Source organism: Hippopotamus amphibius, chromosome 11 (genome assembly GCF_030028045.1).
Source record: "Hippopotamus amphibius kiboko isolate mHipAmp2 chromosome 11, mHipAmp2.hap2, whole genome shotgun sequence".
NCBI classification, from domain to species: domain Eukaryota; kingdom Metazoa; phylum Chordata; class Mammalia; order Artiodactyla; family Hippopotamidae; genus Hippopotamus; species Hippopotamus amphibius.
Genome location: NC_080196.1, coordinates 90,992,818 through 91,015,929, shown reverse-complemented (window position 1 = coordinate 91,015,929; position 23,112 = coordinate 90,992,818). Strand labels below are relative to the sequence as shown.

The window sequence follows — 23,112 nt, the reverse complement described above, 5'->3', positions numbered from 1 at the left end:
ATGCCACCATCACCACCACAATCAATTTTAGAACACTTTCATCATCCCCTAAAGAAACCCATTAGCAGTCCCTCTCAGTTCCCTCACAGCCCTAGGCACCCCCTAATCTATTTCCTATCTCTATAGATTTGCCTGTTCACAACATTTCGTATAGATGGGCCTTCACTTTTTGGTGTGACCAGTGGCCAACAAAGCAGATCAGAGGAACTAGACCTCTGAGGGACAGTACCCACCTAAACGAGGACAGAGCTGGGCTCCAGGCTGCTTGGCCGGTGCCTTTGGAGAGGAGAATAAGGAAGTTTGCATGAAGTTGCCGGCAGATTCCTTTTTAAAGGGTTTGATTCGCTGCATATTCCAAAGCTACTGATAACCACAATCTAAATTTTATCAAAATACAAGATTTGCTTTCTGTCTCCTATGCCTGTTCTAAATCTACTTTTTGGGAAGACTTTTGGAAATAACTACCTTCTACCTAACCCTGCCTTTGTGGCTACCATTAAAACTCTGTTGTCAGGCAGGAAAGCATAATAGTGAGGAGCACGTACTCTAGAGCCTGTCCTGGTTTGAACCCCAGCTCTGCTACTTCCCAGCTGTGTGACCTTGGGCAAGTTACCTAACCTCTCTGTCTCAGTTTCTTCATCTGTAGAATGTAGATGCCATAGAACCTAGCTCATAAGATTATTGCAAGGACTGAATGAGTTAATACATCGAAAACGTATAGAAAACTGCCCGGCAGTAAATTCTTTGGGTGTTTGCTTTTAGTATTATCTGAGATTCTTAATTGTTGTGAATTCCCGCTGGCCTTCATTTTTAGTCAAGAGTGGGGGTGAGAAGAGAGACTGACCCTTGTCAGGAAATATATATGCATGTGACCTTGATTCCCGGCCTCCCTTGCTCATGGATTTGTGCGAGTTTGAATTAGAAAAAATGTGGGATTATGGAGTCTGCTAACAGAAGTCCAATTTCATTGTCAAGACAAGACGATTTTGATACTGGCAAATGCAAGTGTTGACCAGGCAGGGCTTCTCATCATAGTCCTGCCCTTCCTGTTCTGTCTGCCCCGGTTCTGCCAGTCCTGGGTCCATTGTGTTCCTGTTCTCCAGCCTCACCTGCTGACAGCTCGGCCATGCTGGCCTCTTGCTTCCCCCATACCCCATGTTTCTAAACACAGGATGCTTGGAGACAAATATAAAACAGAATATACTTTAAAATGCCAAATTAGATTTATTTTGTCTGCCCAACACAATTAATAGCCTCCTTCAAGAAAGAGTTTTCTTAAAAATCCTATGGCACTTAGCACTGGATGTTCAATACTAGTTAAACCAAGTTGGATCTTGAGAAAAATCTGTTTGCTTACAAAGTATTTGAGAAATTTGTTCTCAGGTGCATAAGCATTTTTCCTATGGCACAGATTTTCTTAATTGACTAAACAAAGCCCTTTTTAAATGGCTAGTGCGAGGGTCACCTTCAACCCTGCCTAATCCAAATATATGATCTAAAGTAGTGAAAGGGCAGGTCAGTTGGTGGCCGATAGCTGAGGAAGGGGTGTGTGCAGTGATGCTCAAGGATGTTGGGGTGGGGGACCACCCATCAGAGGAGGTGCCATCTTTGATCATTTGAGTGGTGGTTATAGTGACTCTGTGTTGTGTTTTCAACAAAGCAAGATGCTTTTTCACTTCTGAAGCCATCTCTAAAGATATTGAAAGAAGTTGCCCTTCAGAATTATTAACGTAGTAAATCTCTAAATTTAAATTTGGGGGAGGCAGAGGTTAGTACCACATAGCTCAGTCACTAAGTACTTAGCACCTGATGCATGGCTAGAACCCAGTTTTCATTTCTTCCAAAGGCAGAAAAAAAACAGTGAGGCATACTTCCTGAACCCAACAAGGTTACTTACAGTTTATAGAGACAAGATAATACGCAAAAACCAAATGATGAATTATACTAGACAGTGCATGTGTAAGAGCTAAATTCGAGGAATTCCAAAGCAAAATCTAAGGTGGTTGGGAAAGGGCTCCAGAGAAGAGGACAGACTTGAGCTGAGCCTGGATGCTGGTGTTCAGATGAGCTGAGAGAGAGGTGGGCTTTCCTGCTGCAGGAGTTGGCCTAAGTAAGCAAGAGCTTGGCACCCGAGGTGGATGTTCAGGACCCTGAAGTCACTGGCCTCACCAGAGTGAAGTATCTTCAGATTTCTCCCGTGGGTTGTGACTCTGCTCCTGTGACCTTGGCCTCCACCCTCATCCTCTCCCAATGCTTCCAGCGTCTGCCAATCAGCAGGTTCTTTGAGGCTCAGCGGGCCCCTACGGGCACTGTGGGAGCCAGCGCACAGGGCATGTTGAGAGCCTGCCGTGTGATATCCCAAGTGTTCACAGTTGAATCTGCCTTCCACGTCCAGTTAGGGTCCAACCTCATGAAGTCAGCTCACGGTGTGGATGCCATCACTTTGCCTTAATTCTTGGCTTCCCTTTCCTCTTCACCAAGCACCTGATTTTGTGGATCCACAGGTCCCCAAAGGAACTGACCAGAACTGGGCTCAGAAGCTCTACGACCGGCACTCTGGCAGCCAGCACTTCCAGAAACCCCGCATGTCCAACACGGCTTTCATTGTTGTCCACTTTGCAGATAAGGTGGGTCTCCTCTAGGTGGACCCGGCACTCCATGAGCCCCGTCCTAGGTGGACTCAGCATTCCTGGGCTAAGAGGGAGCTGACCTTTGAATTCAAGCAGCCCGCAGTCTCTTAGGTGGGGCCTTGTCTACCCTCCTGGAGCCTGAGAGAGAAAAGGAAAGAGTGGCTCTTCCTCCGGTGGCTCCTTTCGCAGCAGCGGGCGTAAACTTGGAATTTCTCTGCGTGAATCATGTCCTGTATGTGCTAGCCCAGTGCTTCTCAGATTTTCACGTGTGCGCACGTCACCCGAGGTCTTGCTCAAAGGCAAGTTCTAATTCAGTAGATCTGGGTGAGGCTGGCAAGCTGCGTTTAGAGCCCCCAAAGGAAGCCTTCTATTAAAGGCTGTCTTATGGGAACTCCCTTTTAAAATAATATGGTTTTCCATGAAATGAATATTCAACTCCCTCTATGTAAATCCTGATCACATCTTGGGTTTGCATTTTAGATGAGAACATCTGTGGGTTTCCCATGTACTTACCCACAACTCTTTTCTGAAAATACTGTGGGTGAGCTGAAACTACTGGAGAAGCTGCTGAGGGTCCTGGGTCAGGCTGGAGCACTAACTGCCGTTTCTGTTTCCTGCCATGGCCCCAGGTGGAGTACCTTTCAGATGGTTTTCTGGAGAAAAACAGAGACACAGTATATGAAGAGCAGATCAACATCCTGAAGGCCAGCAAGGTAAAGAGCATTGGAGGTGGGGAAACGGAGGCGGAGTGTCCATGGCCAGAGCCGGGCAGAGTGTGGCTGGCGCCAGCCCCGCTCCAGAGTGTGGGGAGGCAGAGGTGTGGGGCCAGGGGAGGGGAGGGATCTGTAGGTTATTTCAGTCTGAGAATTTGAGGACAGCCTGATGGAGGGAAGAAAGCAAGGGATGGCAAAGGCGACTGGGAAAGATGCCAGCTAGTGGAGGGACATGGGGGCGGGGGGAACAGGAGTGGTGACAGTCGGGAGAGGCAATGGTGGGTGTAACCATGAAAACGTTGCTGGCCTCATCGTGTCATTTGTGCTCCATCTCCTACGTGCAGATGTGAAAGTCCTTACACCCCTTCGAATTCTAGTATCGGTGTGCTGAATTTCTGCTTAGCAGTGTGTGGAACCTCCCTCTAGCCAGGAACTTCAGTGGAATAGTAGGATTCAAGGGACACTTAAGTCTACAATTTTGGAATGTTACTTTCGTTTATTTCCAGAATGTCAGTTATTTCCTTCTCATGAACATGACAAGAAGATAGCAAATATTGTGTCCATTCTACAGGTAAAGGGAACAAGGCACTGATTCATCTAAACGAATGTTTATTAAGGCACTGCCCTTAATAAACCCCTAGGGGTTTATGTTCTAGTGGACTGTGAGTGGGCAGATCAACAAGCATACAGTAACTGAAAAGAGGGGAGGGGTGTGTGGGTGGGGGAGCATGAGCGCCGCCGTTCCAGAAAGCCGCCTCGCCCGTGCACACGTGCAGATGCCGTGGCTGGCTTCAGCCCTTCAGAGGAAACCCAGAAAAGGACTCTCCAGGATTTAGGAGGCTTTCTCCCAGACCACATGATACCGAACTCACTGCAGAGGCCTGATAACACTAGAAATGGCAGATTAATTTCTCTTTGTGATAAGCTTTGGATGAATGCAATAGGGTGAAATGATGGAATGGAGAAAATACACCCCACAGAGCGGACCCAGGTACCTAAAGGCAGATAAACCCCATTAAATCATGCGGCCCCGGGGCCAGGAGTTTAGGGAGGATTTGAGCCAGTACCAGCTATGTGGGTGGCCCAGGGCAGACCCCGGCCCCCTGTCATCTCCCGATATCTGGAGCATCAGGGAATTAGTCGTCACTGAGACAGATCTGCTTTGGGTAAATGTACGTGTCAACACAAGGTTAACCCCTTAGCCTGTCAAGTGTCCAGCCCTCTAGTCCGTGGTGGTTAATGTGACTTTTTCCATTCTGTGCAAGGGAGATGGGGGACAGGACAGAAGCCACAGGGAGAGAGTAGTAGTGGATGTTTTGAGCTCCAAGCAGCATGTTTCCTTATTGTGTGTGTCTGAGAAGTTAGAGGCCTGTGACCTCCTGTTACTGTGACTTTACGTTCTTGTTACACGTTTCTCCGAGCATAAATGAGGGGTCGGAGGTGAGAGTTGGGGACTTTCCATTAAATGCAGAGTCTGGTTCTGCCATTGATATCTGTCTTAATTTGAGTGTCTCTGAAGGATCCCAGAACCTAGGAGGGAATCGCTCATACTCCCTCTTCAGCAGGTCATCTGTTATTAGTCACTGAGGTTATTTTTCTTTATTTTTATTTAACAGACTTTGTTGAATACTTGTGTGGTATTAGTGGTAACAAACACATGTCGTTAACCTCACAAAACACAGTCTAGTGAAAAGATACACAGGTTAATCATCAATTTTGCTAATGCTGTGAAGGTCAAGAAGAAGGTTCTATGGAAAGAATAATAGGAATGTGCTGAGAGTCCCCAAGGTCACCCCCAAGTTGAACCATCTGCTAGGAAGGCTCACAGAACCCAGCATATAGTAGTACCCATGGCTATGATTTATTACAGCAGAGGATACGAAGCAAATCAGCAGCGGGAGAAGGTGCATGGGGTGGATTGCAGGGGACCAGGCGCAAGCTTGCAGAGTCCTCTCCCTCAGGAGTTGCTCTGAATGTGCTTAATTCCCACAGCTGTGGGTTGTGACAACCCCTGTGAACTGTCCACCAGAGCAGCTCACCTGAGCCTGGGCACTCAGGGTTCCCTAGTGCGAGTCAGTGATGTGGGCACCCTTTGCCTAGCATGTACCAGAATTCCAGACTCCCAGCAGGAAACCAGGTTGGTTCAGCATAGATCGTATTGTTTGCATAGGCAGTTTAGGCTCAGTAAACCATTCTCACCAGGGACTGCCGAAAACCCTCCCAAAATCCACGTTTCCAGACACCAGCCAAGGGTCAAGTCACCCTTGTGAGCGGGCCTTTCTAGGATGGCAGTTTCAGGCCTGCTATGTTAGCTCATTTCTAAATAGGGGTATCATTTTAGATGGGGTGTTCTGGATTTTTATTCGAAGTGAACTATAGGCTCATAAAAAATTCAAATAGTATAGAAATATATAAAATAAAAGTACTGTATTCTCTCCCACTCCTGACCTGCCTTTTTATGAATTCCTGTTCTGATGATACAAACCTACTGGTACATCTTTTTAAGGTTGAATTGAATTGCATTACGCGTAGTCGTTTCTGCTTTTTCACTTACCGTTATATCTTGGCCATCTTTCCACGTGAGTACATATATCCACTTCTTTCCTTTTTTTTAAACAACTGTTGGTATTTTGCTAATTCAAATAATACTGCAAGGAATGCCTTTTAGGCATATCTTTGCTTACTCGTATAGTTATGTCTGTCTGTAAATTTTTAGAAATGGAATTGATGATGCAAAGAGTGTGCACTTAAAAAGTCTAGAGGTATTGCTGAATTGGAGTGTAAAATAGGTCTGTGATTTACCCTGAAAAGGTACCGACTGCCTTCTCTTCCCTGCCCACCTGCCACAACTCTAACTTTGCCCTTCACCAGCTCACATTTCTAAAGAACCAGGGACCTTGTGGCCAGGCCCTCCCACCCTCACTCCAGCAAACCCTCGGAGCTGCCGTGGTGGTGGCCAGTAGCACTCAGAGAGGAACCGGAGAGGGGCTTCTAGGCCCCCCGGACCCCAGCAGGAGGAGGGCTGAGAACTCTCCACCCTGGACCTGTTTCAGCCCATTTTAGACATCCCAGAAGATGGAAAGCAGAGAGCAACACTAGGTCACTGTAAACCTACAGATGGGATCTCCACAGACTGAAGCTACGAATCAGAGTGATGGGAAATGTACTTTAAATCATTTGAACAGATGGACACCTCTGGCAACATCTGTCGTAACATTTTTAAAGCTCATAGTTTACTGAGCCTCTATCGTTTCGTTTAATTTTTTTTCACAGCAATCCCACAAGGTTTGTGTTTCTAAGATACGCTTAAAAGCAGGGGGAAGAATAAAGACCTGGTAAGATGCAAGTCTGTGGTATCCAGTTAATGCCCAATTTTTTATTGGTGTTCTTCTCACTAAGCATAGCTAGATCTTACATCCTGTAGGTAGATTCATAATTCTACTTAAAGTATTTTTATTTGGGGGAAGACTTACTAGCTTTTTTCTTTTGCATGGCATCCCTGATAAGAAATTAAATCATTGTGAATAATCAAGCAGTGTGGGATGGAAGACTACTACCAGCCAAAAGGATGTTTGAAGAACTCCCACCAAGAGCAGTGAAATAAAACGGTGTTAATGAGAATGTAATTAGTAAAGCCAGTTACGCTGCCTAAGAGGCTATAATATAGCTAATTGCTTTCTCAGCTATCAGAGAGCTATAAATAGAGACTAAAGAGATGCCTCTTTAAAACGTGACTTCAGGTTAACAGACTGATTTGTTTTAGATTCTAGAGATGGAAGGTTTTCCTTCTTAGTGTTTATTGTAAAAGCAGTAATGTATCAATCTGAAGAAAAATCTTGAAAGGAAAATCTTTTATTCTGGAGAGTTCCTATTCTGGGGCAGCACTGAATGTAGGTCGTAAGGATGGGCAGTGGGTCCAGAGTCTATGCTGGGAGGTGCTGGGTAGCGAGGGCCATGCTGGGCTGTGCTCCTAGGCAGGCAGTCCTGATGCCATCTCCATGGCATCCTGGCAGAAGGGAGCCCAAGACCAATGTGGTCCAGAGGCCAGGGAGGTCATATTAGCCCAAAGTTGCTTACCGTGGGCCCTGACAGTCCCCGAGGTCCAAGAGTCAGGATGGAGTAGCTCCGGCAAGGCCCAAACGCAGCCTCCCCCCATCTCTGTTCTCCTGCACCTTCAGCTCATCAAGGTGACACTGCATGCGTTCCATTGCTTTCCATGCTGCCAGCTTCCTTACAGGTTACACACACATTTCGTTTTCAGCAGATACATTTGCTTTAATTTTTTTAAATTTATTTTTTATATAATAGCTTTTGAGTCAACATACTATATAACATTTGCTTTTAAGTGTTTTTGGAGTGCTTCCTGTTTAAAATCAGTTTGTACTGGTAGTTTAAAAGCATCTACCAACATTTAGAATAAATAGGTAACTATGTAAGAGAGAATTTAGTCAATAAAACAATATAATCATTCTCTAATACAGGAAGGTCTCCCTTTTCTTCTTTAAACAAAGTAAAGTGCTGAGACTTTTCCTCCAAATCCCCTTTAAAGCCCCTTTAAACAGAATATTTCTGACCTAAAAGTTTGAGATTTTTCCCCCCAGAGGGTAGCGTTTACCATGTAAAAGAATTGATTGAAAATAAAATGTATTTGTTATTATGTTTACAGCTGGAGCTTTTAAAGATAAGATTCTAGGCAAGAGATTCCAATCAAATGGTTACTATATTGTGTCTTATTTTAGTTTCACATATCTGTTTTAAAGAAAAGCCGTTTTATGTTTATATAAACAGAAGTGAATAGGTGTGATTTCCAAGGTAACTGCTATGTATATACCTGTAATTGACATTTTTCTTAAACTGTCAAGTGGTCTTTAGAAAGTGTTTTCATACTTCTTTTAATCCCTTTCAGATAGATCTGCCTCAGGCTTTTAAAATCTATGTATAGACTTGAATAGCAGGGAACACCAAAGCCTGTGGTGTTCCTGTACGTGTGGACACTTTGAAATGAGTGACAAACAGTATCAGGGAAGTGCTTGGTTTGTTTGAAGGTTTTATCTGTGTTTTCGAGATTGAAGGGAGCAAATTTTTAGAAAGGCCCAGGTGAATCTTGTTTCGGAGAGCGGCCCTAAGATGAATTGTAGTACTTCCATTCCTGGTCAGTCTGCTGGTAAATAGATTTCCCATTTGCTTTAAAGCAGAACTGGAGTTAGTGGATTTAAAAAAACAAAACCAAACTTTATCTCACTCAGGAATGTGTTGTTTTGCATGAATCCTTTTTCAAACACGAGCTTGGCTAACTACTTTTCGTTGAGACTTTGGGTTTGTTTACAGTTGGGACACTCCTGGGACAAGGAGGTCCCTGTCTGGCCCAGCCCCCTTGTCCTGGTGGGTGGGCTGGGAGTGGAGTGGTGCCGCATCACTTGCCTGGTCTTTTGCTATTGCCTGCTGCCCAAGGTTGGACATGGTACCTCTTGGTCTTTCAGTCCTGTGGTCAAACTAGTTGTCTCTGTATGTTCACTGAGTTTATAATATAAATTCCGAATAGTGCATAAAGCCTGCCCCTCCTCCCTAGAGGTAATGTCTCAACAAACTCATCTTCTTTTCCATCCCAGAGACCTTACCACTTCCATACGCAGTCTCCATAGCAGGGACCTACAACGAAAACGTAGCTTTTAAAATAAAATACGAGTTCTGCAGATTAAACCTTGGTTGTGTTTGTTCCCAAATTATAGCACAGTGCCAGTGTAGATTAAAATCTGCCTTGAATAGAAGTTTTCAGTTTTTGTTCTTAAGTTGTAAATCCTTTAATATATCAAGTACATAAAAGGCATAGCTTTTCTGACTGAAGCAAGAGAAAGGGGCTTAAATTTTAAAGTACTCTTATTATTGAATCTGATTTCAGAGTTCCTCCTTGTGGTTTTGTTACATGCTCCCGACCTTAGAAGTTAACAGATTTTTCACAGAAAAAGCCACTATTAATGATTTCTGTAAATTAGACCCCTCTAACAGTGTAGTCATGCAGTTGGTAACTTCTACCCAAGACTCAAACATCTTGGAAGTCCATTTCTAAAAGTATATGAATTAGAATAATCAGTTTGTATATTGTTTAGACTTGGCAGACTGAACCACTGATGTCCCTAGAATGTGAACCTGGCTTCAGCCTTCCATTAATTATTTCCTTATGGAAATTTCTAGGCGCCACTCTGCCTGAGGAGTGACCCTTTCTCACCTGTGCCTTGGCTCTCTGGCACCAGTTTACGGAGCCCCCGTGCCTGGGCTGACGTCCCCCTCCTCCAACCCCTCCCCCAGTTCTCAGTTAATACGTGTGATGTGGCTTTCTGCCATAAACAGTGAGGACCAGCAAGTCTGTAAACAAGGGGTTACTGGGTATGATTTGGATTTAGAGAAAACTGACTGTGGGGTAGAATGTGTTTGTACAAAGGTATGCCTGAAGGCAGGGCACTCGAGTTTTGTGGGTGACTGCAGTGACCCAGGAGAGAGCTCAGGTGGGTCTAAACCAGGGCAGTGGGGTTCTGGTTGATCGAGAAAGGACTGCTGAGGCTTAACCGTGGACAGAACTTGGTGATCGACTGGGATGAGAAGCAGGGTGATGGCACGATCTCTAACCTAAATCTTGGAGGACAGCAGGTGGTGGTAGTTTGGGTCATGTAGAATTTGGAGTTTCCAGTGGAACCCCCAGAGGGAGGAGGATATTGAGCAGACGGTTGGAACTGTGGATCATGGTAGTGGAAGAAGATAGAGATGGAGAGACAGGCTTGAAGTGATGGTTGAAGCCGTGGACATGAGTGACCCTGTCCAGGGAATGAGCGTTAGAAAAGTTAAGTGGTAACGAAGCAGTTTGGGAATCCACAGCTCAAAGGAGAGAAGTGCAGAAGACGGACCAGTGCAAGGTGCTGGAAGGGAACACAGTGGGGAAAGTAGGCAAAGTGGAGCTGCTGGATCCCAGGGAAGAGGTCTTCAGAGAGGAGGCCCGGGTCAGTGCTTCCAGCCCGGGCTCAGCCCTTAACCAGCAGCCCTGGGCGAGCTGATGCCGCCTGCCGTGCTTGCTGCTGGGCGAGTGGGGGTTGAAGCAGGGTTCTGGTAGGTCCCTCCTCCTCGAGCTGCTCTTTCCTCACCTGCCATGGGAAGGTGAGCATTGATCTTTATGGTTCTTCCAGATGTAAATTCTATGATTTTGTTTCCTCTTCAGCTCAAAAATATAACTTCCTCAGGCATCTGTACTTTCACAATGGAGACAGATTTTTCATATATCTATCCCCAATCAAAATAATAAAACTAGCTCATGGCTGAGTGCTTATTCTGTGCCGGCACTCTTCCCTGTACTCATGTGGGTTATCTCCTTTAATCCTCTCTTGGGCTCTCATCCTCCATCGAGGGGGAAGGCTAAGAGGCTATTGGTTCAGCAAGTCTAGGGCTCAGGGCCCAGCACAGACCTCGCGTGGTACCCGGTTGCCACAGGCTGAGCGTGAGGGAGGCAGACACGAGTAAATGGAGTGATACAGGAAAGGGTCGTGGAGGATGCAGGGCTGGACCCTGAGAGATGGTGCTCTGGGGATGAGCCGGGAGGAGAAGGGGGTGGGTGTTTCAGATAAGAATAACAGTGAGCAGAGGTGGAGAGGTGGGAATACCGAGCACGGTGGTTTATGAGACGGGAAAAGTGATCAACTTCATTGCTTTAAAAGGTATTATCTGAGAGAGGATGCTTGGGATTGGATTGCAGAGCCCCTGGAAGGCAGACTCAGGGCATTCACAATTGGTGACAGGAGACGGGAGACCCCATCTTAATGAGGGTTATGGGAACAAAGGTGCAGGGGAGGCGAAGGAGCAGAACCTGAGGCACAAGCATTTGAACTTCTCTTCTCTTGGGACTGGGAGTGGCTCAGGGTTAGAGAGTGGGGCCTGGGTGCTCTTTTTGTTCCCTCCCCGCCTGCAGGCTTGTGGTAGTGACCTTACAATACTTGATTCTATCCCCAGCATCCACTTCCCCAAGGGATGCTGGCAGGACTCGTTCTGGGGGCGGGGGGAGGGCTGGGACTCTCTGTCCCACCTGCCCCTGGTGCACGGCCTGATCTTCACCCCTGTACACACAGTGCACTAACAGAGAGGTTATCTTATTTAGTCTCATAACAACTCCACATAATGGGTACATTCTTATCCCCATTTTACTGACGAAGAAATTAAGGCTTAAGGGAGTTAAATAACTTTAAAAGATCCAGTAATAATAAGTATGGAAAAATGTAAACAGTTTTTTTAGAACATAGCTACCTTCTACCACACCAGAAGGGAAAGAATTTGTACCCATCTCTGTAGGTGAAGGTTAAGTGAGATTGTCTGGGGAAATTACTCTTTTCCTTCCTTTCTCTAAATTGAGATATAATTCCTATACCAAAAATTCACCCTTTTCAGTTGTATAATTCAGTGGTTTTAGTATATTCACCAAGCTGTACAGCCATCACCATGCCAAATTCCAGAATATTTTCATTACTCTAAGAAGAAACTCTGTTCCTGTTAGCCGTCACTCCACTTTGCCCCTCCCCCAGCCCCTGGCAAACACTGAACTGCTTTCTGTCCCTGGACATTTCCTGTAAATGGAAACACACTCTGTGGTCTTCTGTGTCTGGCTTCTTTCACTTGGCCTGTTTCCGAGGTTCATGCATGAATGAGGACTTCATTCCTTTATGTTGTTGAGTAACATTCCATTGCGTGTCTTCACCATATTCTGCTCCTCTGTTCACCGGTTGATGGGCATTTGGGTTGTTCCTGCTTTGTGGCTATTAGGAATAATGCTGTACGTGTGTGATGCTATTAGGAATAACGTGGACATGTGTTTCCAGTTCTCTCGGGCATGTATTGGAAAGCTACTTGGATAGAGTGGAAGCAGCATAAAGTCCAAGAGCTCTTGTTCTCCATCTTCTTCCCGTGTTTGTTTCTAGTTCCCGCTGGTGGCTGACTTGTTCCATGATGACAAAGACTCTGCTCCTGCCGCTGCCACATCTTCAAAGATCAGCATCCGCTCTGCCAGACCAGCCCTGAAAACCTCCAACAAGGAGCACAAGAAAACCGTGGGCCACCAGGTCAGTCCCAGGCCTCATGGCGGGAGCTGCGGGCCCCTGGCACGTGTGGTGGGGCTGCCTCTCTGGAGATGAAGGATGTAGGGGCAGCGTCAGAGGGGGGCCAGAGTGGCCAGGGCTCCAGGGCCTCACGTTTAGGACTCACGGGCCCCCAGTTGCAGTGATGATCCCTCTCAGGCTCTTAGCACTTGCTCACCTTATCTCATCTGATCAGCGCACTGAATGAGACACACCGGGGTGGTCTCTCCCCATGTGCTTTGAGGAACCTTGGTGCCGGGATGCGGGAGGGACTTGGCTTTGGTCATGTAGCCAGGCAGCTGTCAGAGCTGGAGTCCAACACCAGGTCCCTGAGTGTCTCCCTGTCCTGGGTTAAACAGTAAGAGTCTCAACAGCTGCCACTGGTCTGTGGGCGCTCCTTTGTGTTTGTTATTCAGCCACAAAGCTGAAGGTGAATAAATCACCAGGTGGCAACCTTTGTCTCCCCAGTTTCGCACCTCCCTGCACCTGCTCATGGAGACCCTGAACGCCACGACGCCGCATTACGTCCGCTGCATCAAGCCCAACGATGAGAAGCTCCCCTTCCAGTAAGTGCCAGCCTCTTCGTGTGGCCTTAGAACTAAGTTCAGGTGTGGCAGGGGCAGGCGCAGCCTCACGGGGGTCCGCGGTCCTCAGCAGGACGCGTAGCTGACCCTGTGTTCCCCACATGGTCTGTATACTGAACGTGGGCCCCAGCTGTCTGCCGTCCGGAGCATTCAGGGGGTGAGAAGGCCCAGTTCCCCGACCCCGTGTGGCTTATGGTGGTGTTGGCTGTGCCCACCAATCAGAGAACCGCTTAGAAGTGTGTCCTAGTGCATCTCCCAGGTGCTGCTCAGTGCAGAGACAGGCGCGTGGCTGGAGTGCTCAGGGGAGGCTTCTTGACTGAGGAAACGTAACCTCAGGTGGTGTGTCAAGTGCTAAGATGTGTGGGCGGTCCCATTTCTCATATCCCCTCTCCCGCTGGGCCTCCAGAGTTCTCCACACGAGCTCACCTTCCCCTCACTCTGACCCAAATTCTGCCACTACTTCTACCTTAAAATTTTTCTTGCATTTCTATCCCCACTCACGTGGTTGACCTCACCCATATCTGGGTAATGGTGACTCTTCAATATCTTTGTCGTCTCTGGGTTTTGCCCGATGCCAGCCCAGCCTTTCTGCAGGCCTGCCACGTCCTCCTCACATCCAACGTGTCTGAAACCAGACTCACCCTTTCTCCCCACTGGAGTTCCTCTGTATTTGGTCTCTGTTGTGGTAAATGGGAAATCGTTTCCTGACACCTCATCCACCCACCAAACTTGGTTCTTCCAAGCCAGCAACCTGAGGGTCTCTGGACCAGTGCTGTCCAGTAGAACTTTCAGTGGTGATGCAGCTGTTCTTTAATCTGCATTGACCAACATGGTAGCTGCTGGTCACATGTGGCTGTTGAGTTCCTGCAGTGGGGCTAGTGTGACTGAGAAAGTGAGTTTAATTTCATTTTAATTGCTTACAGGTGGCTAGTGGCTACCATGTCGGACAGCATGACCCTTGATCCTTCCTGCTCCCTTACTGCCCAGGGTCCAGTCATCCTCAAAGGCCTGTGGAGTCTACTTGAAAATTTCCCACACTGGGTTCCCTTGTCTCTTCCTTCTACTACGGCCTTGTTTCAGACTCTCTTCACTTCTTGCCTGGAATGCTGCCCTGCACCTTTGGAACAGTCTCTCGTTCAGCTCTACAGCCTCTTTTTCTGTTGCCCTGGGCCTCCACACGTGCTATTCCCTCTGGCTGGAGGAGGGATTTTTTTAAATTTTCAAGCACTTTCTTCCCATCTTTCTGATTTCCTTTTTGGTTGTGGCATAATTTCTTTCTGTGAAGTAATTTATTTTGGCAGCTCCGACTCTCAGAATGAATATCTAAACCGCTGTCTGCATTTTGTATCAGTTAATAAAGCTTGACTTCCACTCACAGGGGCCTTGTGCTGGAAAAGCTTAGGAAGACAGTGTGGAATCAGCCTTCTTTGCAGCGTGCTGACTGTTCACTCTTCTTCCTTCCTCCAAGTTTCTGAGACACACTTAGGAATTCCCCCCGTGTGGCATCTGTTTACCAGCTGCCTCCAGAAAAGGGGCTGTTAGAAAAGCAGCATGTGTGAAAGACTTCGATTATGTGTGAAGGGCAGGAGCGGCGTGCTGGGCCCGGGGGAGGAGAGTCCAGGGCTGGCACCAGCCAGCGCAACCTTGAGCAGTTCGTTCATCAGAACCGGGCGCCCACCATGGGCCAGGTTCTCATGCTGGGTCTCTCCTCCCAAGTGAAAGAAGACACTGGGGACTTTCAAAGGGACTTTCTAGTCCTAATATACCATTTTACGAAGACCCTCCTTTTCCTTCAGAATCAAAGTCTTCCTCCCAATAAAGAAAATGGGGAGAATATAGAACCAAGTCAGAAAACCTGCTTGGTTCTGTGTTCTCTGCTGCCAGTTGTTTGGCTGATCCCAAGCTAATCCTTTAGCCTCTTTAGTCTCATTTCCTCGTCTGTTAATTATGGCTAAAAAATAATTTTCCTGATGGAAGAATTCGAGGAGATAATGGGGATTATTTGTGACAAATAGAAAAATTTATGTCATTAAAATATATGATGCTATTGACATTCTGGAAGGAAAGTGCTGTATCCCTCCTTCCATCCCCCAAAACTGGGCTTTCTCAACCTCAGCACCCTTGACACTTTTGCCCAGGGAATTCTTTGTTTTCGGGCTATCCTGTGCGCTGGAGGAAGCTTTGCAGCGTCCCTGGCCTCTACCCACCAGACGCTAGTAGCATCCCCACCATTGTGACAACTAAAAATGTTTTAAAACATCACCAAATGTTCCTTGGAGGGCAAAATTGCCCCCAGTGGAGACCCACTGTCCTGCATGAAATGCTTTGTTAACTAGCATCTCTTTTCATACAAGTCTTTCCCTTTCCTTCTTCCTTTATTCAAAAACCATCCATCCTGAGCACTGGGCTAGGATAGGTGGAATGACAATGAATAAGACATAGCCTTCATCCTTAAGGAGTTGCCAGCCACAAATAACCGGCAACAGCATAGAAGAAGTGACTGTCAGTGGGTCTGTAGAAGCTGCAACAACATGGAGACAAGAGAGCATGAGGTGTCCAGAGAGGAGGTGGCCTAGTAGGGCCGGTGTGATCATCTGGGATGGCTCGTTGGAGGGACTGGCCAGGTTGCCTGAAGGCCAGTCCACTGGTGTCAGAAGCGGGCGGTCCTGAGCACCTCGGGGTCAGGCTGAGCCATGGGAAGGGGTCTCACTCTGCGTGCAGCAAGCTTCCTGCTCTGCTGAACCTGCACAGTTTATTGAGAGAGGAAAGTATAACCTGCATTTCGGCAGTTGGACGCTTACATATCTTTGATAATTTTTCAGTCCAGACTTAGGTGTTGCTTGTCTGCACTGTGGTCCTCCCACATTTAATAGGTGGAAGGGCTCGTTTTCACTCCCAGTTACTGGTAACGAATGCAGGGAGGCAGACAGAGTTTGACAGTGAGTTTTCTTTACACTAGAGAGATAAGATTAAAGTTCTGAAGGCTGGCAGGCTTTACGTGTCTCCTGGGGTTGTGTGGACAGGGGAGGGTCAGGACAGTAGCTTCTTGATATACTATCTTTTCTTTTTCTAACACCTTCCTCTCTTTTACATCACCTGATCATTACCGCAAACCAGTAGATTAGAGCTGGGCAGATATTCTCAGCTCTCATTGAGTGAATGAGAAAAATGAGTTCCAGAGGGTTTGGCCCAAGGTGACATTAGTTGTTGGTGGCAAAGCTAAGTCTAGATCAAGTTCTTGACTTCACCCTTGCTGGTTCCCCCACCACAGGGAAGAGGATGTGTGAGGAAGGACAGGATTTTTGCTGAGATCATCAAGAAGCAGGGAAGAATGTTAAAGCTAAGTTCAGAAATTTTTTGCCAGATGACTTCCATGGGACCAACTCAGTGTATGGGCCCCCAAGAGAAGATACTTCCCCAAAGAGCTTCCACAGCACCGCATGGAGTGGGGGGTTTATACTCCCCAGCCATCAGACAGGACCTGGTCCAGAGCTGGGATGTCCAGTGGTCATAGACATGATACAGGGGTCCAGAGCAGGAGGAGATGGCAGCGCTGGGGAAGAGTAATAGTCCTTTTAAGGAGGGAAGGGCTTCTAAGGGACAATCAGCTCAGTTTTCCACCCAGGTAGCAGCAGGAGGTCCTGGAGGAAGTAGGGACCCCAGCTAGACCCACAGCCCACAAAGGACTAGAGGTCACAGATGCTTGCCAAGCACGCTGCCCATCGCCACCACTTGCAGCAGGTTGCACTTGACCATGTAGTTGTGCCAAGCAGAGGGAAGAAGCTGATGGCCAGTCGAGATCAGGGCTACTAGCATCGGCTGCAGGGTGCCTCGAGGGAGAGGCTGCTGCGCACAGAAGACCTTTCTCAAGGACAAGTATGTCCACATTGCCTTCATAACTCAGGGCCCAGCTGACCAGTTGAAAGGTGAGAGGAGCAGAACCTGTAAAGAGCAGAGCCTGCCTCCTAAAGGCTGCCTTGGATCCCTCAAGGTCACAGGCAGCCTTTATGTCCCTCAGTCATAGAGCTTCTTATGAAACTGGTCACTACCACCTGTATTAAGGTCCTCCTTCAAGCCCAGAACTGAGCTGCATCCCCGGGGAGGCCTCAGAAAAATTACAAAGTGGGTGGCGTAGTAAGAGTTTCAGCCTAAGGTCTAATCTCAGCACAAGTGTTTCCTTTTGTTTCCTTTCATCCTGTAAGATCTTTCTACTAAGGAGCTTTTTCTCTTCCTAAAAAGATGAAATTAACTTCTCTGAAGTAACTGTCAGTATTCAGGACTCTGCAGAATTCGGTGCATAGTTGTGCCTTACACACTCAAAGTGCCCTGTGCCCCCTGACACAGGAGTCATCAGGAAGACTTCATGGATGAGCTGGAGGTCCAAAGAAGGTAGGACTTGAGCAGGCAGGGGGAGGCGGGAGGAAGTCAGAGTGAGCCCAGGCCTGGAGGAGGACGTGGGCGTCTCCTGGGATTCCGAGCCCAGCACATTGGAACGACAAGAGTGCCGGTTGGGGGAGGTCAGCTCAGGGCCTTCAGTCACTTGGAAAATGCCTGCTGTTTCCCCACTGCCAAGTGCCTGCTGAGCCCAGGCCACCATCTGCTTCAGTGGACTCCTGGGCCTCTCACCCACATGCAGCTCAGTGTGAGAGCAAGACCAGGGGCTGAGCAGTCATAGAGATGGGAGGACAGACAGGGCGTGTCCCATGGAGAGATGTGAATCGAGGGTGCCTGACCCCAGGCCAGGTCCTTCCTGCAGAATTCCAGAATCCTGAGTGGGTGCAGCTGTTGGGAAAAGAGCATCTGGGGCTGTCCGGGAGTGTGGCAGACAAATGTGGTGAGAGGTTGCCCGCTGAGCCCTCGCGGGTCCTAGAAGTAAGGAAGCTGCCATCTGCATTTACCCAACAGGGCAAGCCGGCTGCCTGACTGCCCAGCCAGGTGCATGCTGAAGCCAGTACGATCCCCAGGGTCCAGGACCGGGTCTGGAGGGCCTCACCCATGCCCTGCTTCCTCCTAGAGTGGGAGGAGCAAGAGGCGTGGCCCCCGGCTGCAGCTAAGCTTCAGAACAGCCAGAAGGGGACATTTATCCCTCATCCCACATATAAATAGGGATTAATTCAGGTTCAGCTTAATTCTTTCTCCGTGAAGACTCCCCGATTACCCCAGCCCACACCAGCATCTTTCCCTCCAGTTTCTTTCAGCATTTGTGTCACATTCATCACATACGGCCTTGTGGTTTACTACTTCTATACACTTCTCTTCGAGTGTGGATACTCTTAGAAAATCCAGACCATGTCTGACTTTTTATTCTAGTGTCCTACTCAGTATATGTGCTCGAATAAAAACTGGGTTTTCAGCGCTCAATGTAGCATTTTAGGGTGGGTGAATTGTTGAAGTCGTGGCTCATATCCCTAAAGACAAGAAGATAAAGGTCTTCATGTACGTAATTCTTAACTGGGCAGCCATCATGATAATAGCTAACAGCACGTGTGTCCTTATGTTGTACCTGGCACTGTTCTCCCTGCTTTCATGGGCTGTTCCATTTCATCTTCACACTAACCCTCTGAAAGGGATACTTCTGTTATCCCCACTTTATAGATGAAGGTAGTGCTGGGCGAGGAGGTTATGTTACTTGCCCCAAATCACACATGCAGCTGTACGTGATTACATCATGATTCAAACCCAGGTCTGCCTGGCCTGAAACTCCCCCTTTTAACTCCAGAGCCAAATAGTACTTGTGGTGCCAAGTGTATATGATTTGGCCATTGAATTAAGACAGATGCCCCTGTGTATGGAAATAATAAGGGGAGGCTCCGCAGAGGAGGCAGGAATGAGCCTTGGAGGGCGGACAGAACACAGTGGGGCAAAGAAGAGGAGTATCTCAGGTGAGGATAAGAACGTGCACAGAGCTAGATGCTGAGATGGCTCACGGGCCATCAGTCACTGTCTTTTAGTCTGCACTTCGCCCCTGACCTTGAGCTCCAGGTGCACATGCCTGTACCTCAGTGCGAAGGGGTGCTGTCTCCCTCTCCCCTGTTCCATTTCTTTGCATTGTGGCCACTCACTGCTTGTCTTGTGTTTGTGCAGCTTCGACCCAAAGAGAGCAGTGCAGCAGCTCCGAGCGTGCGGGGTGTTGGAGACCATCCGGATCAGTGCAGCTGGCTACCCGTCCAGGTATTGCACCCCCTGGAGCCTGGCTCCCCAGGAAACCCTCTTATGTGCTGTCCCCCGGAGACAGAGCCTCCAGAAACGTTCTCCAACACTGAGGGCTCCAGCGGGGCTCTGACACGCGAGAGAATTTCAGTTTGGCCAGAGGAGTGTGGGTATCAACAGTAACATCCTCCAGCACAGCTTTTCAGATTTCAACTTGGCGTTGGTCTGGATGTGGAGCTGGCTGGAGTTGCCAAGGGGATTTCTCCTTCACTCAACTCCCACCTTGTCCTCTTTACCTTTTGTTTGCTTGTTTGTTTTTCATTGCGGTAAAATACACTAACATTTACCATCTTAATCATTTTTACGTGTACAGTTCAATGGTGTTAAGTGCATTCATATTTGTACAGCCATCACCACTATGCATCCACAGACATCTTCATCTTGCAGAACTGAAACTGCGCTCATTATGCACCACTCACCATTCCCTCCATTGGCAGCCACCATCCTAGTTTCTGTCTCTGTGATTTTGATGACTCTGCGTACTTCATATAAGTGGAATCATGCAATATTTGTCTTTTAGTGCCTGGCTTATTTCACTTTGCATAATGTCTTTAAAATTCATCCATGTTGTAGCACGCATCGTAACTTCTTTTTCTAAGGCCGAATAATATTCCCTTGTGTGTAAAGACCACATTTTGTTTATCCATTCATCTGTCAATGGACCCCTTTACCTCTTAATATAGAATCAAATATATGATGGAAAATATGATTTCTTTGAGTTAAAAGACCACTCTCATGATCTAATTTGCCTTTTGGATAAGCCATCGATCCACCCCAGTGCCTGTTGAAGCTACGCCAAGACTGTGGATCCCCTCTGGTCGCTGGCCTGAAATAGGGGTGATAGCCACCAACTAGCCCTCATGAAATCACACTGTGTACCAGTGTCACATGAGCCGAACAGCTTCTGCCAGGAATTGGAGCTGAACAGAGCACTGTAGCAACCCAGAGCCTGTGGTATTTTCCACAGGGACCCCCCCCCCCCCCCACCGGTCTGAGGAAGGTCCTCTAAGTGTCAGAAGGTGGAAGGAGCCAGAAACAGGGAGGAAGAGAGGCAGCCCAGCCCCCCTCCTGCTGTCTCCACCTGGCCCTTGCCCACTGCAGCTGAGGAAACATTCATATGCAGTGGTCACTTACCCAGAAACAACTTAACCATCAACACCTCCCCGATGTTAGGCCTGGGAAGCAAGTTGCTGGTGGAATTAGGAATTTGCATTTGATCTGGAAAGTGCAGGAACTGTCACTAATCTGCAACATCCAGGCAGCCTATCAAAACCCAGCAGGTTCAAGCATTGTTCAGAATGATCTGCTCCAGCCAGGGTGGAAGGCTGCTATTATTTTCTTTCAACCACATCTCTCTCTTCTTAGAAAATAGACAAGGAGGGTCCTGGCGCTCCATCTCATTTGTGGACCTTGGGTCTGAACATAAATGGCTGACAACTCTATAATTTAGGAGGTGGGCCACACTCGCCCTTCTTAGGCGAAGGCCCTGCATGCCTTCTCCCTGTCTACCCTGCAGCGTCTCTCCATCAGCTCAGGCCGCAGGTGCAGTGGTTCAGTCTTGAGTTCAAAGTATTGTAGTCTGGCCAGTTGAATGGACTTTCAGTGATGCTCCAAGCGCAGAGTTCAATCCAGGCATAGTTTGTTTCACTTAAGAACTTGACAAGGAGCTTAGGGAGCTGTTGAGCCACTGGTTTTCAAATTGTGTTCCACTGGCAGCTGGGCCCCACTCCTGCTCCTGGCTCTTCCATCTGCTGGGCTCCCAGAGGGTTTCTTTAGTCCCCCATCTTTAGTCCAGTGTTTCTCAAAACTGCTTCGCAACCCACTGCTGGGTCAGGAAAGGAATTTAATGGGCTGTGGCCAACATCTTGTTTGTTTAATGAAATAACTTGAGATGGAAAATAGAAGAAGGTGGCAATTTGTAGTAGAAAGTGTGTTGTGGCTTGAGCTCACTTTAGCTGTATGTGTAGGTGTGGCTGTCTCATGGTTTAAGATGCACCTTCACCATTGAGGCCCTGAGAAGGAAGTGAGCTGCTCAGGGTCAGAGCTGATTGTGCTTGGGTTGGACTAGAACCACCCCGGCCTGCCCTGCCCTGCCGGGTGGTGGTTACCAGACATCTTACCACTCATGTCAGTGAAGTGTTTCTTCAGTGTTCTTCCAAACAAGTGTCTCAGAGGAGTGAGGGGGCAGGTGGGGTCCAGTGGGCTCTCCCCTGGTCTGGGCTCAGACCAGAGGCCTGGTGTGAAACTGCTCCCTGCCCTCTCCAGAGGGCTTGTAAATAAAAGTCCAGACTGCAGAAGCACAGCCCAGACGAGCCATCAGAACCTGGTGGTTGGACCTTGGGCTTTGGAGTCAGGCGTAGATTCCAGTGTCAGCTCCCAGACTCCTTGGCTGGGTGATCACAGGTGAGTAAATTAATCTCTCTGAGCCTGGGTTCCCTCATCATTTAGTAGGAGGATTATACTTACTTCATAGGTTGTTGTGATGAATGAGGTCATGTATCTCAGGTCCTCAGCACGGTGCTGGGCACATGAGCATTTAATAAAGTATTTATTCCTCATCCAGGTATGAGCACAAAGCTGCATCCTGTGGGGTGATTATCTGGGTAGGACACGTTTATATCAAATTTCTAGCTTTGCTTTTGTGAAATCCTGATGTGCCTGGTCACCTCAAAAGAGCATTCTGAAGTTCTCAGAACTCTCCAAGCAATTGAAAAGGTCAGTCTAAGAATTATCTGAAGTCCATCAAAACAAATTAGAGCTGAGATGCCGCCTGTTAAACTGTTGAGGGTCCCTGTGCAGGAAGCTTAGGGATCACAGATTCTCACAAGCATATCTGTGCTGTGCGGTGTGGAGGCCCGGAGGTGAGCAGAGAAACCCGGGTGCTCTTCTTCGTGTTTATACGTAACATACAGCAGATGCTGATGGTGGGCTTGTCCAGTGGGAGGCGTGAACACTGGGACCCTGTGAAAATGAGAGATTCTAAGGTAGATGGAAGCTTGGGGACCCGTCTCAGTATACAAGGAGCCACCTATTTTGCCAACAGCTTTCTAACAATGAATTGTTTAATAGTAGAACAAGTGACTTGCAAAGGGCATGACCCTCTTTTCTTGGAGAACGTCAAGGAAAGGCTAGAAGTCTTTGGGTCCGACGTGGTTAACTGTGCTTCAGCCAGAGGCCCCTGCACATCTGTGCCACCTCCGATTCACCCCTTGTGCCTCCTCGCAGCCTCACTGTGAAATCAGGGTGACAGTGTGTGCCACCCACTGGTTTTGCTCTCACAGCACAGGACCATCTGTTTAGGAGGTGGAAGAGGAAGGGAAGAGCGTTTTACTCTTGTGGTCTCACATGAGTTTTTGTAGCATGACAAGGTTTTCTGGCCTTCGTGGTATCCCTTTCTCCTGCTAATCTGTCCTTCCACAACATGTCTCATCCTGTATCGAGCATCTGGCCGACAGCAGTCCACACCGGTTGCTCCGAGGGAATTGAGGATGTAAGGCATGGCCTCAGCCCACCAGGAGCTCACGGGCTAGCAAGAGTGAGTGCTACAAGCCTAAAACAGTTAAAGAACAACTCACTGTTGTAGGTGCACGTTTAGGAGGAAACGTGGCTTCATGGAGGAGGTGAGATGTGAGCTAGGCCTTGACGGGTGAGGAGGATTCGGATTGATGGGGAGGCAGCGGGAGGTTACTGCCAGCCAGGGCGCAGTGGGAGGTCCAGGCCTGGAAGGGGTGGTATGCTCTTCCCTTCCAGTGATGAGGAAGATCAGCTCGGTACCCGTTCCGCCTGCTCAGTCCTCCAGTCAGCATGCCAGGTGTGCTTGTCACCTCATCCAGGCAACCCCTTCCTTGGCAGCTAAGAGAATGCATTC

At 48.0% G+C, this 23,112-nt stretch overlaps 1 protein-coding gene across 1 annotated transcript in view; it reads left to right on the top strand.

The window, feature by feature from the left end:
- Positions 1–23,112, top strand: part of MYO5B (myosin VB) — a 340,872-nt gene that overhangs the window by 237,876 nt on the left and 79,884 nt on the right. Inside the window, exons 13-17 of the mRNA XM_057699421.1 lie at positions 2,505–2,627; positions 3,260–3,343; positions 12,295–12,435; positions 12,919–13,016; positions 19,119–19,205. Of these exons, the coding sequence (XP_057555404.1) occupies positions 2,505–2,627; positions 3,260–3,343; positions 12,295–12,435; positions 12,919–13,016; positions 19,119–19,205 (533 nt within the window). The remainder of the gene's footprint in view (positions 1–2,504; positions 2,628–3,259; positions 3,344–12,294; positions 12,436–12,918; positions 13,017–19,118; positions 19,206–23,112) is intronic.